The sequence below is a fragment of the Littorina saxatilis genome, linkage group LG7 (genome assembly GCF_037325665.1).
Source record: "Littorina saxatilis isolate snail1 linkage group LG7, US_GU_Lsax_2.0, whole genome shotgun sequence".
NCBI classification, from domain to species: Eukaryota; Metazoa; Mollusca; class Gastropoda; order Littorinimorpha; family Littorinidae; genus Littorina; species Littorina saxatilis.
In genome coordinates this window covers 40,424,056-40,443,527 of record NC_090251.1, presented here as the reverse complement: position 1 = coordinate 40,443,527, position 19,472 = coordinate 40,424,056, and the positions used below count along the sequence as shown (strand labels likewise).

The following is a 19,472-nucleotide window of genomic DNA, read 5'->3' as shown; positions in this document are numbered from 1 at the left end:
AGGAGCTGCAGGCCCAGGGAGGAGCAAGGAGGAGTCAAGACGGAGGCAGTGCCGCAGAAGGAGGGATCGGAGGGAGGGAGGCCCCCAGCTCGCGCCGGTCGCATCACCAAGGTGTGCAGTCCACCGTGAACATTGGCCGCCGATAACTGCACGCAGTTTCGCCCCAAATGCGCTCCTCGCCGATTTAATAAATTCCAGACAATTATTATCTCTCAGATGAAGTGTGCGTGTTGAGGAAATAAACGAGCAGGAGACGGGTGACGAAACGGAGGCAATGGGCGGGTGGAGGAGGAGGAGGAGGAGGAGGAGGAGGGTGAGGAGGAGGAGGAGGAGGAGGAAGAGGAGAAGGAGGAGTAGGAGGAGAAGGAACTCCCCAGCCCGAAGGAAAAGAAGGTCTGGGGACCAGCCAAGACTGACTGACAAAGCTCCTGCGATGCAAATGAGCCCAGGATGTGAGGCTGGGGGAATTTGGGGGTGTAGCGGAGAGTGAAATCGCTCCCTCATGCGCACGGAATTTGATTTTTGGGAGAAAAACCAATGCAGATGCGTCAAGTGTTAATTAATATTTCAGAAGGTGTGCCCCCCGACTATAGGGCTGCAAGCACAGCAGTCAAATCTGGTATCGCTGGGGCCACAACTTCTCATCAAGGCGCCGTGATTCACCTTTTGTTTCGGGAGGGACATTAGAGACGGGCAGGGAGGAACCCGGGAGGTGAACCCAGTGAAAAGGGGATCTGGCAGAAGAAGACAGACGATATGCTCTTCAAAGAACCACCGCGATCTTCTCCAAGGCTTCTTTCCGCTAATGGCCCAAATATCAATTAAACTCCCGCTCTAATGTCTCCGTGAGTGGGCGATTTCCTGGATATCGCAGATCTCAAGAGTATTTTAAATTCTGTTTTCAGAGCAAACAGTTTTTGAAACTTTAGAGGCGTCGTAACTGCATTTCAAAGACTTTTTGCGTACAGAGAAATCTTACGAAAATAAAAATAATATTTTTGCATGATGTGTCTTTGTTACCTAGTCAGTCTCGTTGAATGATTCGTGGAATAAGAAGATTGTTGTGTAACTGAAAAAAAGATATAGACTGCCCATTGCATAAAACGCGAAACAATATTCAGATTTTGCGTGTTCTAAACTTACAGGCATTACCAGTTTTAACCCCGAAAGCGACCGACCTTTGTGATATCAGAGACACTTTTAAACATCAAAATAAATCAATCTGAATGATTGTAACCTGCTGCAGAGTATGTCACCCCCCCCCTACACACGCACACACACACACACACACACACACACACACACACACACACACACACACACACACACACACACACAAACAAACAAAATGCAAATTATTTTCGTCGCTTCAGGATCTATTTGAGGTTTATAACAGATTGAATCTTTGCAATGCTAATTTGTTATTTGTGTCCCCAGCACAAGAGACTATTTAGGACAAGAAGTGTTAATACGCTAAGGTTGTATCTTTGAAATACTAAAACATCTGTAAGTAAATGTTCTTACTCCTACAGTCTTGTCTTCTTGCCTCTAAGCCCCTGGAGAAAAACTGTTGGCTGTGAAGACCGAGCCAGCACGGTCCGCGTCACAATTAGTTACCAGTTGTTGGACGAGTTACGGCGTCTGAAGAAGTCCCACGGCTTAACTCCCTTGGTGCGTAATTGCCACTGTTTCTGCTAATTACACCGCAGGCGCAGGGGCGATAATTCCATTGTCTCCCCTTGGGGAGCGCTCCGGCTGCTCGTTGACACTAGGTTTTGCTGTCTTGGGGGACGTTGTTTGAACAAGACCTCCCTTGCATTTATTTTTTTCTTGCTTTATTTTTTACTTTAGAAAAAAAGACTGAAGTCTGCTGTTCGTTAGAGAAGTTAGGGAAATGGCCTTTTTTTGTTTGTTTTGTTTTTGTTTTTATATTTAGTCAAGTTTTGACTAAATATTTTAACATCGAGGGGGAATCGAAACGAGGGTCGTGGTGTATGTGCGTGCGTGTGTGTGTGTGTGTGTCTGTGTGTGTGTGTAGAGCGATTCAGACTAAACTACTGGACCGATCTTTATGAAATTTGACATGAGAGTTCCTGGGTATGAAATCCCCGAACGTTTTTTTCATTTTTTTGATAAATGTCTTTGATGACGTCATATCCGGCTTTTCGTGAAAGTTGAGGCGGCACTGTCACGCCCTCATTTTTCAACCAAATTGGTTGAAATTTTGGTCAAGTAATCTTCGACGAAGCCCGGACTTCGGTATTGCATTTCAGCTTGGTGGCTTAAAAATTAATTATAGACTTTGGTCATTAAAAATCTGAAAATTGTAAAAAAAAATAAAAATTTATAAAACGATCCAAATTTACGTTTATCTTATTTTCCATCATTTGCTGATTCCAAAAACATATAAATATGTTATATTCGGATTAAAAACAAGCTCTGAAAATTAAATATATAAAAATTATTATCAAAATTAAATTGTCCAAATCAATTTAAAAACACTTTCATCTTATTCCTTGTCGGTTCCTGATTCCAAAAACATATAGATATGATATGTTTGGATTAAAAACACGCTCAGAAAGTTAAAACAAAGAGAGGTACAGAAAAGCGTGCTATCCTTCTTAGCGCAACTACTACCCCGCTCCTCTTGTCAATTTCACTGCCTTTGCCATGAGCGGTGGACTGACGATGCTACGAGTATACGGTCTTGCTGAAAAATGGCATTGCGTTCAGTTTCATTCTGTGAGTTCGACAGCTACTTGACTAAATATTGTATTTTCGCCTTACGCGACTTGTTATATTTAGTCAAGTTTTGACTAAATATTTTAACATCGAGGGGGAATCGAAACGAGGGTCGTGGTGTATGTGCGTGTGTGCGTGTGTGCGTGTGTGCGTGTGTGTGTGTGTGTGTGTAGAGCGATTCAGACTAAACTACTGGACCGATCTTTATGAAATTTGACATGAGAGTTCCTGGGTATGAAATCCCCATACGTTGTTTTCATTTTTTTGATAAATGTCTTTGATGACGTCATATCCGGCTTTTCGTGAAAGTTGAGGCGGCACTGTCACGCCCTCATTTTTCAACCAAATGGGTTGAAATTTTGGTCAAGTAATCTTCGACGAAGCCCGGGGTTCGGTATTGCATTTCAGCTTGGTGGCTTAAAAATTAATTAATGACTTTGGTCATTAAAAATCTGAAAATTGTAAAAAAAAATAAAAATTTATAAAACGATCCAAATTTACGTTTATCTTATTCTCCATCATTTGCTGATTCCAAAAACATATAAATATGTTATATTCAGATTAAAAACAAGCTCTGAAAATTAAATATATAAAAATTATTATCAAAATTAAATTGTCCAAATCAATTTAAAAACACTTTCATCTTATTCCTTGTCGGTTCCTGATTCCAAAAACATATAGATATGATATGTTTGGATTAAAAACACGCTCAGAAAGTTAAAACAAAGAGAGGTACAGAAAAGCGTGCTATCCTTCTTAGCGCAACTACTACCCCGCTCTTCTTGTCAATTTCACTGCCTTTGCCATGAGCGGTGGACTGACGATGCTACGAGTATACGGTCTTGCTGAAAAATGGCATTGCGTTCAGTTTCATTCTGTGAGTTCGACAGCTACTTGACTAAATATTGTATTTTCGCCTTACGCGACTTGTTTTTACTTCTTCGGGTGTTTTTTTTAAAAATTTTTTATTTGGGAAGGGGACTGAAGTTCACTGTACGTTGAAAAACTTACAGCGTGTTTAGCTATAAAATAGTTATCATGATTCTTGAAAATCGTATCCACGAAAAACTCAGACGGATTTGACAGATGTCATTCTTCTATGTCCTGTCAATAATGGTTGCAATCTCCGGACAGACTCTGTATTAATTCTTCCTCAGCCTTTGCGTTAATGCGAAAACGCCGAAAATGTCAACAACAAAAAGAGAGAGAGAGAGAGAAAGAGAGAGAGAGAGGGAGAGAGGGAGAGAGAGAGAGAGAGAGAGAGAGAGAGAGAGAGAGAGAGAGAGAGAGAGAGAGAGAGAGAGAGAGAGAGAGAGAGAGAGAGAGAGAGACGGTGTCCGGTGTCAGGATCTATTCAGTCTATGACGGATAGTTCAGGGCACGTGAGCTCCGCGTGTTTACATGCCTCTAGTCCACCTCGTCACCTCCTTCAATCTCCACTCTCCTTGCGCATTTCCTCAGACAAAAATCACTCTGGCAGAAATAACGAAACATGGACTTTGCGTGTCGTGACAGGCTTGCATGCGAGGCTGCCCTTGTCTGGGGAGGAAGAGGAAGAACCAGCCCGGGGGATGAGCCAGTATACCACGCTGTATACGATCCCAAACCGACCTCCAAAATAAATGATCCCATTTCTCGTGTATTCATCCGCTAATCCCGTTCCGAGCGAGATAATGGCCGCGGCCTGGTGTAGGCTGGCTTTTTTTGCGAAGGAAATATTGCGTGAATTCTGACGGTGTCACGTGCGCCACACGCTCCAATGCGCACGCTCGAAGCAAACGTGTGAGATGACGTAGGGATCTGACAACGCTGACACCGAAGGAGAGACCGGTCTTTTGTATCCCTACGCGATGTGACGCGTCTTCAACCAACGCTCGGCCTTATAGAAACAGTGTCATCAGCAGATGGGACTTTCTGTAGTACCAACACTTTGGACGTTCGCATCTTCATTCTTAAGTCGTGAACTGTCATCATAGTCCTTAGTGATGGATAGAAAACGTCGTTCTTTTGCTAGTAACAAATATAGCACCATTAGAGGCCATTGTTTTTGTGTGTCGTTGATTCATTTTGCCTCATCTGCTCCAGACTAATCTAAACCGTCTGGATCCCCCGAAAGCTGCGTATGGCTGCCTAAATGGCGGGGCAAAACGGTCATACGTGTTTTTAGCACGAGATTCAGCCCATGAACGCAGAAGAAGAAGAAACCGTCGTGAGACGTAGGCATCCTTACGAATAACCTTTCTGGATTCTCTGAGGTTTCGCTTCGTAGCTGTATTACAACTAAAGGCTACTGAAATAAAACGTATACTAAAGACGCAGGAATTGAGTTTTGATTTAAGTGGTAATATGACATATGGAAGTCGGAACTGAATAACGATGCGGCCACAATTGTACAGAGTTATAGATAAATGATATTACTAATGAGTACTAGAGAATGATAGGTAAACCATACCATCCTTTGCTTTGCATTTCATACCACAATCGGGAACATGTTTTGATTTCCCTTCTATTTCACGATTGACGTGAGGCTACACACGTATTTTTAATTGATAATTTTCAACAATCAAAATTGCAATGCTGTGCTATAGGTTATAAATAAAACACAAATACCTAAACGATTTTGAATCTATTCATACCTTAACATGAAAATGGAGAAAACGTTATAAACCATTTATTCCTGTTCTAGTCAAACAAATACAAACAAACCATGTACCAACGAACAAACAAACAAGCTTTTCATTTAAACTGTACAATAGCCGCCATTTATATGTATTTTTCTAGAAAACTGTAAACACCACTATAAGCATTATGCTTGTTGTTGTTTACTCTATATATGCGTTTTTGTAAATAATGCACAAACGTTGAATAAAACAGTTTAAACCAAACAAGTGAACACAAACCACATCAAACATAACAGATTTGGTTCTTATTACAAACGTACACCATACAGCTGATGCACAATGATTGTCTTATCTAAACACAAATTCGGGTTTTATCAAAACATAATTGCAACTTAGAACAACAAGAAAACAATGCAATCTCGATCTATATTTGCATTGAACTTATTCAGGAAGGTTTGGGTTGGGAGTTGGGGAAGCAGATGCCTGGTGAAAACAGAAAGTCTTTGCTTGAAGGGTAGATTAATTTGTAAGAAGATTGTCAGCTCGTGCCTTCGTTTTGCACTGGAATCGATTCCTGTCAATATTGACCGTTACATGGAGCGATGCAGTGCTACGCCACAGTTAGCAGTGAGGGTATAGATCTAGGAGATATAGAGAGCAAGAGAGAGAGAGAGAGAGAGAGAGAGAGAGAGAGAGAGAGAGAGAGACAGACAGACAGACAGACAGACAGACAGACAGACAGACAGACAGACCGAGTCTGGAAGTGTACATAACCATCTTTATCTTAAAATTTAATTAGTTAAAGAAAACAGTGACATAAACTGACAATATGAGCCTGTAAACCATATGCTTCGCTTTCCTTTGTGTGTTTCCGTTTTTTATATAAAAAAATCCAAAAACAAAGAGACTGCCAACGTTCCAAAATTTAGAATAAAAAAACAAGAAAAAATCGTTTTATATATATATGACTAAGTGCCAAAAGGTGCGCACGAAAAGCGGACAAAGGGGCTAAAAAATAAAAGTTGACAAACACGAGTGATATTGTGATTTTTGTTAAGACAACAGATGCTGGAACCCAATTACGAAAAGAAAAGATAAATTTACCCAAATGATTTTACAAATAACGATAATTTTGTTCGTTATATCATTCAAAACGGCACTGAGTCATAGCATTAAGGTTATCTCGCACGTTTTTAAAGCTAGGGCTTTGAAACTTGGCACACAACCAAAGTATAATGACCTCCAGGTATGGTGCACATCACATTAAACAACATTGAATTTCAAGGTCACAGCGAGGTTAAATTTCCTTTGCAAACTGGAGAATTGTCGTTGTCACGTCTTACATGTTTTAATACTAGATCAGTTAGACTTTACATACTTCACATACTTTCAGCATTTTTATAAAACCTCATTAAAAGTGACCTGCTGGTTAATCTTTGTCAAAGTTCAAGGTCACAGCGGGGTCACATCTGGACCAAATGTGGAATATTTTCAATTTATTCAGCGCGTTTATAGCACGAGCTTTGAAAATACACACAGTTCTAGTGTATAATGTTCACACACGATTAAAGTCTGGTTGAAAAAGTCAAGGTCACAGCAGGGTCGCGTTGAGGTCAAACATATACATTTTTCAATGAGGTTTTCTCATATGTTTTTGAAGCTAGGGCCTTGAAACTTGGCACACTACGCAAGTTAAATTAAACCTCATCAAATTCCAAGGTCACAGTAAGGTTAAAGATCCTTTAAGGATATTTTCTAAAAAAGGTGACCGCCTGGTTAATGTTTGTCAAATTTCAAGGTCACAGCAGTGCCATCTGGCTTAAACTTTGAAAAATTGTCAATTTCTTCAACTAGTTTTATAGTGTTTGAAGTCATTCACACATGATGAAAGTCTGGTTGATAAAATTAAACGTCAATGTCGCAGCGGGGTCGCATTGAAGTCAGACACATACAATTGTCATTTTCACGAACGCCTTTTAAGCAACACCTTTGAAACTTCACACATTCCAAAGTTTTGATGTTGTTTGGTTATAATCAAAGTGTGGTCAATTTCCATGATTGAGAGCATTCAGAGGGGTCAAGTTGAGGTCACACAAAAAGTGATAATCTTTATAAGACTCACGTTTGCTGCTATTGCTCACTTGACATTGGTGAAAGTGTTTATTTTATAATTGTTGATCTTGATGTTTTGACCAATTAATATTACCAGGATCAACCATACCAGATTTCAAAGTCCAGAAGTTGTCAAACCTCAAACCTGTTGGAAGTTTCAAAGATTTAAGCATCAACAAATTTCTATTTGATTTGACCTTAAATAACAGATTTGACCTTAAATCTTAAAACAGATCAACCAGACTTTGGTTTTATATAAATTGAAGTTCAATACAATTTCCTTTTTTTGTTACCCAAACCATAACGCCACTTTGACCTTGACATTTGACTAAGGTCGACCAGACTTGGTTCATGTTTGCTGGTGTTGTCCATTTGTAAATGTACTGATATCTGAAATATGACATGACTTATGTTTTGTCGTTCCATGCTACATGCAGTGTCCGAACAATCTCATTTTTACCCACACGAGACCCTGCTATGACCTTCACATTTCTCAAGGATCAACCTTGAATTCTCCATGTTGAACAATCATTAAGCAAAAGCGTTGTTTGAAGTTTGAAGGTTCTAGCTTCAAAAATCTCTGAAAAAATATGTTTCATCCGTTTTCTGAACCACATGTGACCCAGCCGTGACCTTGAAATCTGACAAGGGTCAACAAGACTTTTACCATGCATGGGGGCGATTAAACCCCAAATGTGTGTGAAGTTTCAAGGTTTCAACTTAAAAAACGTCTGAGAAAAATATACATTTTCCTTTTTGGACAATGTGTTGCACGCAAGACAACACGACAAACGCTCGTGTTATCATTCTTTTACTTTAAGGTCGACTTGCGTGCCCGCTCTTTCGCTAATCTCAATTAAAATTCATCTTAGAAGTTCGGTTTTATTACGCTTTTAATTAAGAAGATTAAACTAAGACAACAAATAGTTAGTTTTACCCATTAAACTCGATAAGGTAGTGACATTTTATGTTGAACGCAAGAAGGTGTCGCACGCAAGATCTGAAAAGATGTTGACGACATAATTTCAACACTTGATAGCGCAATCGTGGTTCGTGATTTCTTCACAAATTTTGAACACAGAATGTGTCACGTGGTTCCGTAAATGAAGTAGATATTTGTACATGTAAATTTTGTTTTTAAAAGAAAATAACCGTTAATTACCGAACATTTTGTCGCACGCAAGATATGACGAAATTTTCAAATCGTTTTCAAAAATGCTGTTCAAAAGTTCTGCAGTCTTTGCTGGATTACTTGAAAGACAGCAGTTTGATACACCGTTATCGCTTGACGTGTCGACATCAATTCCAGAGTTTTTGAAAAAGAAATTTAGTAAATATCTGCGATTGAAAAATGTATGCCGTGATGACGAATCATCTTGCGTGCGACACCTTAAAATTCGGTTATCGAAAAAAAAAAATTCTCTCGAGATTTAGATTTGACGTTTGGTCTCGTCTGTAAAGCGATGTTTCAGGCATTCAATCAAACTAAATGCAATTCATTTGTGCTTCTTGTTATTTTTCTGTGGCATATTCAAAACACGAGGTATCACGATGTCCTTTTTCAGATGGCCGGTTTTGGCGTTATTTTTGACTTTAAACAAAGATAACTTCAAAACCGTTCAAGTCAGACACACGAAATTATGTCCACTATCTCTTCGCACATTCATCCACACACACACCAATTTTCAGCAGACACACGTTTTTAGAAACATTTTTATTGTAAAACAAAGTCGTCTTCTGTTCTGTGAGCACCTTTTGGCACTTAGTCATATATATATATATTTTTTTTTAAAATTTTTTTTATATATGTATGCCGATAGAAGGTATAAAATTAGAATATGTTGTACGTTATTATGCTTACAATTCTGGCATCGAAACAGTGAGGAATAAACGTTCGACAAAAATGATCAACATTTTTAATGCCACTCTGTCTCTTCCCGCAAATTTCAATAATACCATACACTGACATAGCATCATGCCCAGAGTTCGTCTCTTCCTGAAAATGTTCAGAAGACTGTGGCATCATTCTGACAGTGTTCTCACATAAGCACTGCACGAAAACTGACAAAGCCCGTCATGTTCTGAACATAATTACAAAGTGACGAAAAAAAAAAAGCTGGATTAGCCTGCGGTCTCTGTCTTTCCCATCAGACTCAGGCGCCAAACGCACAGTGCAAACAAGAGACGTTCAATTTGTTCCATCGCATATTCTGATCAGATCAGACGCTTCTTATGCCTCCTCTAAAGTCCGCGTCCCTTTGTCCTATCCAGGTTTTTCATTAGGCCGAGACCAGGTAATACGTCTCGGCGAGCCTCTAATGACGGCTAGGGATGCTGGGAATTAAGGATATTGGTTATCATCATCTTGTCTGCTCCCGTTCAGTCTGAATCTCTCTCGAGAAAGATGACCGTCAGTGTCAGGCTGATTAAAATGTTTCATTGATTACTTTGGTACTTTGTCGGTGTTTTGAAAATGAGGTGACTTTGTTTTCCACATCCTCTTGATTTAAAAAAAAAAGTGACTTGAATACTAGGAGACTTGTCAAATAAAACTTTTCTTTCCATTTTCGGTAGATTTGTACATTTAGTGTTTTGCTTTACGTTTCTTTATTTATTTACTCATTTCAATTATGTCCTCACTTAATTGTTCTTCGCCCATATACCAAAACAATCACATAAACAGCAGAACTGATACAACTTGACACTATGCGAAGAAAGTAGTTTAGTAGAGAGAGAGAGAGAGAGAGAGAGAGAGAGAGAGAAAGACAGAGAGAGAGACAGAGAGAGAGAGACAGAGAGAAAGACAGAGACAGAGACAGAGACCGAGAGACAGAGACACACACACACACACACACACAAACAAACACACAAACACACACACACACACACACACACACACACACACACACACACACACACACACACACAACAAAAATGCAACACGGACAACAACGACAACGGTAGTTTACGATAAAAAATAAAAATAAAAAAAAAGCAAAACGAGGTTGTCAGATGTTGGGGGCTAACCTAGTGTCGGGGAGAATGGGAAGAGGGGGGGGGGGGGGGGGGATATGGCACGTTTATGAGGAGACAGGTATGTTGTAGCTGTCTCCTCCGTGTTGTAAGTGTCCGTCAGGAGAAAGCCGCAAAACTCGCGACAGCCGACGCCATGTGATGCCCGCTTTAAGACCTTGTGGACTCGCCAAACCTACAGCTTTATGGCGCTGTTATTACGCGGATTACAACCCCGTCATCACTGCTTTGTGACGTAGGAGTAGGGGGCTACGTCACAGAGACCACTTGGGAATTTTCGTCCGCGTTTTTGTGTCGAGGTGTTGTTGTTGTTGTTGTTGTTGTTGTTGTTGTTGTTGTTGTTTTTATTTATTCTATTTTTTAATTTATTGTTTTGGTTACATAGGTTATGTGGTTATGCTGTGGTTATTTTGCGCGTAACAAGGGGGGAAAATGCCAATGTGCGAATTGATATTATTAGGCTAGTTCTTTTTGACACCACTCAGCACCCTAGTCAAAGTTTTGCGGGTATGAACATCTATAGTGCATGCTGGCCATATTTTTGCAGCAGACAACAAACACAAAATCAACCTTAAAACCAACAACCAAAACAACAACAACAAAACAAATCTACAGTCAGACATAAAAATGTCACCTTGACCCCGCAACCCCCCCCCTCCCCCCCCTCTCCCCAATTCCTTACCCATCTGAATTCCCAAACCACCCTAAGCTCAGCAAAACCTACGTAACCGTCCCGAAAACTACGACTCTCCCTCAACACACCTTTCGTCAACCTTTTAGAGAGCGAATTCCTTGCGTTGAAAACCTCGACAAGGGGTAACAGCTCCTCTTTGAAGTTTGAATGTTATTCTGCTTTTAACGCCACAGCCTACGAGCTGTGTAGAAAAGGAGAGGGGCTATTTCGCTACCTATTCGGGAGTTTGATCCGCCTATGATAGGGGAGCCCCTGTGGAGTTATTCAGGGAGAAGAATCGTCTTCAGACTCGCGAGAGCCTTTGCGAGGAGTTGGGGAAACTGCGTGAGTCGCTTCTTGATGGCTTCATCGTTTTTATATTGCTTTTTGATGACACATTGTATACTGTATTCAGGCAGAGTTGTCTGAAGTTTAAACCTGGGTTTCTATATCTGTGAAGTTTGCTGTATCCTTCTTTCCCTCACTCGGCTAAAGGGAAATTGAAAACAGTTAAAAAAAAAATTAAAAAAAAGAAGTAAAAAGCGAAAAAGGGTGAAAGCTAACTTTAAACAACGTGGGTGCATTTTTGTACATTGCTTTTTGGTGACTCATTTACTACAGGGCTGTGTGAAATATAAACCTGGATTTCTATCTCTGTGTATGTGTTTGCATCCTTGATTTATGTCTCTCGTGTGAGGGAAATTGAAAACAGGAAAGAAAACAAAAAATACGCAAAAATACACAATGCATGCACAGAATCGCTTCTTTGTTGGTGTATCTTTTTTTATGCTTTTTGAAAATAAATGATATGCTGAGTGGTTTTTTTTTATAGCCTGCAGATTGTGTTGTACCTTTATTTATGTCACTCGGCTATTACAATTCAAAACACACCCACACACAATAAAGAGCAACAGCATTTTAATGTATTTTGAGTTTAACCTGAAGGTGTATGGTCTAGATAGATTTTAGTTTTATATTGCTTTTCGCGTAAACATATTTTACAAAACAAAATAGTGAAATTCATACATTAATTTTGTTTCTTTTTAACACAGAAGAAAATTAAACACATGGTCTAGATAGATTTTAGTAGTTTTATATTGCTTTTTGCGTGAACATATTTTACAAAACAAAATAGTAAAATTCATACATTAATTTTGTTTCTTTTTAACACAGAAGAAAACTGAACAAAAAAAGTTCCCTTTGAAAAAGATCGTGAAAATTGTCGGCAGTACATCGGAGCTAACAGTGTAGAGGGTAGGGATCGTGAAGGTGGGCGTCGGGGGGGGGGGGGGGGTAGAGAATTACGTCACGGTTGCAAACTGTTTAAATCAAACACCAGCCTAACTTTTCACGCTCTTTTATTAATTACCTCCAACCAAAGAAAAAACAAACACACAAAGAAAACATGCGTCAGTGAGTCTCAGGCAACAAGAAACCACGAACAACGGCACAAGTTAATTTCTATGAAGATTAGCCATCAGATCGCAAAACAGCTAGACAAAGCAAATTAACATCAGTCGGCATACACAACAAGAGAGGCGTAGCATTCAGCGTTGAAAATCATCGTTTGAACAATTAAGCAAACAAATCAGGCAAATTTGCCGCGATAAATTTTCAAACCACAAAGGCCGGCCGGAGCAGGAAAAAGGGACAGAAATCGTCTTAGGATCGCCGCGAATAAAGGCACAAACCGCTCACCATATGGCTTCCACTGCGTCCAACAGACGCGCTCCAAAACGCCACGAAAACCGCACAGTGACATGCGGCGACGCAGGGTGAAAATTAGTTTCGTTATCATACTTGCGCTTGCCCCTAATCATCACGACATTTCCACTCCCCGCCTTGTGGGACATCCTCAAACCCCTCAGTCCTTTACGGAGGAAAAGACAAGTCTCCCCTCCTCCTCCTTCTTCTGCTCCAATTGGAAGGATAGAATCTCCATATTTTGGCACCCCCCCCCCTACTCTTCTCTTTCTGGCCCCCGTCGCTGCATTAATCGAACCTATTGGTATTCACGATCAGGGTTCAAAAGGGTCTGCGGCGGCTGATGAGGACACTGAGATAAAGATGTCACGGCCTCGTTAGCGGACTGCGAGAGAGAGAGAGAGAGAGAGAGAGAGAGAGAGAGAGAGAGATAGAGATAGATAGAGAGAGAGAGAGACAGAAACATAGAGAGACAGAGAGGGAGAGAGAGAAACTAAGAGAGAGAGAGAGAGAGAAAGAGAGAGAGAGAAAGAGAGAGAGAAACAAATAGAGATAGAAACAGAGAGAGAGAGAGAGAGAGAGAGAGAGAGAGAGAGAGAGAGAGAGAGAGAGAAAGAGATAGAGAGACAGAGAAAAAACGAGAGACAGAAACACAGAGAGAGAACGAGAGATAGATAGAGAGAGAGAGAAAGACAGAGTTTAACACGTTACTCCGCCGAAAAGTGTATCGAAGCTCCCCCCATCCCTAATAGAAAGAAACACTCTCTCCCTCCCCGCAAAAACACAGGCTGATTTACATCTAATTTGCGTTTCGAAATACCAGCACACGTGCCCTAACCCGCAGTCAGACATTGTTACAGGTATTTAATTGACCGTCCCCTAATAAGACAAGACAGCCAACAAGCAACATCCAATGACGACCCTACCTCCACCGCAGAACCAACACAAAAGAGACAGAGACAGGCAACAGGACATAAAACATCCAAACCTTAAAACCACAACGAGCAACATCAAAGGGGACACAGAGAACAGCAGGCACGATAAATACCGACAGAAGAAAAAAATCCGCTTTTCTCTATCTTAATGCCCTTCTTTTATTTCAAACTCCCGTTTGACAAATTACACCGTTAAAAATACTGCAACTTAACAAATGGGGAGAAGGATTCAAAAGAAAAACGAGCGAACTAGTCCACAGGACACGGAGCGAGTCTTTGAAAACTAGGGGGAAATCAGTTGAAAACGAAGAGTAATGAATCGAAAGAAATGTTTAAATGGTCGTAATGAATAAGAAATCAATATCCCATGGTATGTACAAGGTAGGGGGTAGGACCAGAAAGAAAGGGAGATAATGCCGCCTGCGCACCGCTACCGGCGGAGGTATACACGCCGAGCTAATGAAGCGTACGCGTCATTTCCGGTGGGCAGATTAATGCGACTAAAAAAGAAGTCCCTGGTATCAAAAGACAGAAACTCATAAAGGAAGGCCAGTGAATTCTTTAGTGTCCTGTTCTTTGTACCTATTTACCAGCTCATCAAATGCTGAAGGACTTTTGCCTACTCTTCTTTTAGAAGCGCCGCTCGCTTTATTTTTTAGAGTTTGAAAGGTACACACACAACTAGTATGGAACATACGGGAGAGTTTCGAAAGGAAGATAAACTTTCCCGCTCGCGAGCAATCCTTTGCTTATTTTTCTATTTTTTGCATTGAAGCTCTGTTTCAAATTGTTAAGCGATAAAGTCTGAAATGCATGTTCAAGTGCATTTTAACCTTACGTAAAGCATCACTTTCCATAGTTTCCGTTGTATGTGTGCAGTGGAGGATAGAAAATACACGTTCAGACAAAGGGATTGAGACGTACAATAGTCAGACAGACAGACGGACAGACACTGGCACAGATAAACAGTCAGATGGTCACACCCACAAACACAGAATACACAGACATGCTCGCTCATATACAAACACAGAAAGACAGACAGACAGACAGACAAACGGACAGGCAGGCAGTCGGACAGACAGACGGACAAACACACACACACACACACATACACATACACACACACACACACACACACAAATACCTAAAGTGTGGATGGTTACCTAAGAGGCGGCACTGGGTGTAGTGCCTTTCTAGTGCACTTGCACTACAACAGCACTGGGTGCAGTACTCGCTCCGGCATCGAAGAATTTTGCACTAAAAAATGCACAAAATTTGACCTATTTCGTCGCCTATAGAGGACGGAAAGAATGTCATTTTGAACATTGTTATGACATTCTTTCCGTCAAAAAAGTCAATTTAACGGTGTTAAATGAAGCGACCATCCACACAATTAGGTTGCCATCCAGAGTTTAGGTTGCCATCCACGTGTGGATGGTTGCCTTATGGTGATTTAGGCAACCAAACCTGTGGAAACGGGGGTACACACACACACACACACACACACACACACACACACACACACACACACACACACACACACACACACACATACACTCTCTCTCCCTCTCCCTCTGTGTGTGTGTGTGTCTCTCTTTCTTTCTCCAGCCATTACAACCACAAACAACAAGAAGTACTCACACTGGGGATGTTCTCTTGGTTGCAGATGCCCTCGGACAGCAGACGATCTCTGATCTCCCAGGCGAAGATGGAAGGACACTCACGCTTGTACCCGGCAATACGCCCCACAACGTCGTTAGTGGCCACCCGGGGTTTACTACCCCCAATAGCGCGGGGCCGGATTGAACCGGTTTCGTAATAGCGGCCTAGTATCTTGGACACACACCCGTTGGAAACCTGCAGGATCCTAGAAATGTCGCAGGGTCTGGCACCGGAGTGAGCCAGCTCCACGATCCTCTGGCGGGTGGAATCCGGAAGGGGTCGTCCGTTGACGAAGACACCGCCCAGCTGGTTCACGCCGCTGTGACCTGTTGGGACAGAGAAAAAATGAGGTAATTATTTTTGATATTTGTTGTTTTATTCGTTGACAGAGTTTAAGCTAGTCACTGGTAATGCAAGAAAGTGTGTAGCACTCGTGTAGACTGGTAAGAGTGATGGTTATTGTTCAGCAATAACACAACTTTCTGGTGATGGCCAACAGTTTGAATGGACACTGACAAGCGAGTGCTTTTGTGGACCATCGTTTAGGACTGATACTAGTCACTGTTATCTGGGAAAGCAGTCGATATTCCTTTGTGATTTGACCTGTCTGTTTAATGATAAAGGAGGAAAGAAGGAAAGAAGTTTGTTCTAATTTATATTGATCAATCTGGCCCGGTATAATTATATGGCACGGGTTGACCATCGTCATGATGCAGATCGCATTGGAACACAGCAATCAACAATCCCGTTGACTAATTTTAAAAACAGCGGAGAAGTAACAAATACACGGAAGAAAAAAAAATACAACTAAGATAGACAAACATTGATTTCAGGACACACATTAGAAGAGCAGAGAAAATATGATAAAGGCATAGACAGGAAACCTACTTATTTGTTAGCTTGATAAAGGCATAGACAGGAAACCTACTTATTTGTTAGCTTGATAAAGGCATAGACAGAAAACCTACTTATTTGTTAGTTTGATAAAGGCATAGACAGAAAACCTACTTATTTGTTAGCTTGATAAAGGCATAGACAGAAAACCTACTTATTTGTTAGCTTGATAAAGGCATAGACAGGAAACCTACTTATTTGTTAGCGTGATAAAGGCATAGACAGGAAACCTACTTATTTGTTAGCTTGATAAAGGCATAGACAGGAAACCTACTTATTTGTTAGCTTGATAAAGGCATAGACAGGAAACCTACTTATTTGTTAGCTTGATAAAGGCATAGACAGAAAACCTACTTATTTGTTAGCTTGATAAAGGCATAGACAGAAAACCTACTTATTTGTTAGCTTGATAAAGGCATAGACAGGAAACCTACTTATTTGTTAGCTTGATAAAGGCATAGACAGGAAACCTACTTATTTGTTAGCTTGATAAAGGCATAGACAGGAAACCTACTTATTTGTTAGCTTGATAAAGGCATAGACAGGAAACCTACTTATTTTTTAGCTTGATAAAGGCATAGACAGGAAACCTACTTATTTGTTAGCTTGATAAAGGCATAGACAGGAAACCTACTTATTTGTTAGCTTGATAAAGGCATAGACAGGAAACCTACTTATTTGTTAGCTTGATAAAGGCATAGACAGAAAACCTACTTATTTGTTAGCTTGATAAAGGCATAGACAGGAAACCTACTTATTTGTTAGCTTGATAAAGGCATAGACAGGAAACCTACTTATTTGTTAGCTTGATAAAGGCATAGACAGGAAACCTACTTATTTGTTAGCTTGATAAAGGCATAGACAGGAAACCTACTTATTTGTTAGCTTGATAAAGGCATAGACAGGAAACCTACTTATTTGTTAGCTTGATAAAGGCATAGACAGAAAACCTGCTGATTTGTTAGCTTGATAAAGGCATAGACAGGAAACCTACTTATTTGTTAGCTTGATAAAGGCATAGACAGAAAACCTACTTATTTGTTAGCTTCATAAAGGCATAGACAGGAAACCTACTTATTTGTTAGTTTGATAAAGGCATAGACAGAAAACCTACTTATTTGTTAGCTTGATAAAGGCATAGACAGGAAACCTACTTATTTGTTAGCTTGATAAAGGCATAGACAGGAAACCTACTTATTTGTTAGCTTGATAAAGGCATAGACAGGAAACCTACTTATTTGTTAGCTTCATAAAGACTTTCAATCTCAGAAGGAGAGCGTTTGCTGATTTGTCATTTTCTAGGCGCGGAAGTAAAACTGATGTTATTACACGTACTCTGGCTGTCTTGCCATCCATTCATTTTAAAATAAATTGCACGAACGGTGGCAAGCTGAAGATTAAATCAAATAAACGCATCTCTGCAACATTTTTTTTACCAGGAACGAGAATAACATTTAACGACAAATATATTCTGAATACCTTGCGATCTGTACATTTCAAACTTTGCACTCTTGGTAAACGCAAAGCTAATTTAAAGTCTGCAATGCTCTCTCTCCCAAATCATCAGCAGCGGCAAATAAGAACAAGCTCCCATGAGGTTTAACGGCGAAACAAGATCTTATATTTTCCTCCACTGTGTCAATAAGATCGTCAATACCATCTGTTATATAGCATCCCCCGCGCCTTCCTCTCCAAGTTCAAACCGGTTCGCTTCGCAAGCTTTTCCCCCAACAGAGTGGAAAGCGAAAACTATTAAAGCAAAGCAAGAATGCGAGCTGTTTTGAAAGAGATGCAACTCGGGGATTTGTTTTCCCAGGCATTTGACATTCTCTACGAAAATGCGGTATCGATCAAGTCTTTTGAGTTAGTGTGAGCGTCGATTGAAAAGCCTTGTCCATTGAAACACCTTCCTCTGATCTCTGAGTTTTCTAGTGAAGTGTATTGAGAATGACACGTTAACACAAGATATTTTCAATCATCTCCTTAGCTTTTCTTTGACATCAGCGACAATGGTACGAACAGAAACACTGCAAGGAACAATACCGTTGAAGGAGAAGTTGAATCGGGGTGCTATGGATACGATGAACAGGTATGTACACAGTTCCGGAACTAAGTTACAGGGGTATTTTAATCAAAAGAAGAAACACGAAGAGAAGAATGCAGTTGAAGAGGAGAATTGGAGAGTGATAAGACAATTTTATCTAAGATAGGTTCCAGTCGATTAACCATGACAACTGTGTTGTGCTTTGTTTGTCAACAATGAGCATCTCAACGACAACTTAATTCGCCTGCACATTTGGCTCAAAGTTCTTTCGTTTTCCTCAGTACGTTTACGCAACTATAACAACATACACAAAAACACGGCTCCGGTTCTTTTAGCAAGACTTATATTTGTAACAGACATGCCGTTTAACAAATACCTACGTCTATCTTCCAATGTGATAGAAACAAGAATACAGCTAAACAAAAAATCAAAAAAAATCAACAGCGCTGCAAGTATGAATGGAACTGGACTAACACTACCACAGACCCGCATTTGACAGTCATTAAATTAATTTTTTGAAACACCCAACCTTGTCACTCTCGGGAGTCAGAAAAAAGAAATCACACCACAACGAGGGAAAAAAAGGTCAAAAAGCAAGTATCAGCGCGAGACACGTGCGTAGTGATAATTAGTAGCTCGTGCTGTTGTCAGGGACGCGGACGGCCGCAGCACGCGAGTCGGAGACTAATCCGCGAAAGAAAATAACACGGGGGATGGGTAACCAACGGCTCCCCTCCCTGACATCTTGACATGCCGCCGCCCCCTTCATTTGCTTGCACGTTTTTTTGAAGTCGGAATTTCGGATTCTCCTTAATCAAAGAAGATGAATTAAGCGCATCCGCTTTCCTCCGCGCTTTCTTCCCGCTGCTCGTCCTCCCAGCAGCCTCAGTCGCAGACGTCTTCTTGTCCACCGCCACAGCTCTCGAGATGGAAAACGAGGCAGCCTCGCTCTGCACGAGCTGTCGCGGGAGAAAGGGGGAGATAACAGAAACAGGCCACATCCGGTCTGCCTTGTCGGAAGAGCAGAAGAGTTCCGGTGGTTGTCAGCGCAC

General features: G+C 40.8%; 1 protein-coding gene across 1 annotated transcript in view; it reads right to left on the bottom strand.

The window, feature by feature from the left end:
* The window catches only part of LOC138971458 (paired box protein Pax-6-like), a 90,839-nt gene that overhangs the window by 32,988 nt on the left and 38,379 nt on the right, over positions 1-19,472 (bottom strand). The window contains exon 3 of the mRNA XM_070344187.1: positions 15,462-15,808. Within this exon, the coding sequence (XP_070200288.1) occupies positions 15,462-15,808 (347 nt within the window). The remainder of the gene's footprint in view (positions 1-15,461; positions 15,809-19,472) is intronic.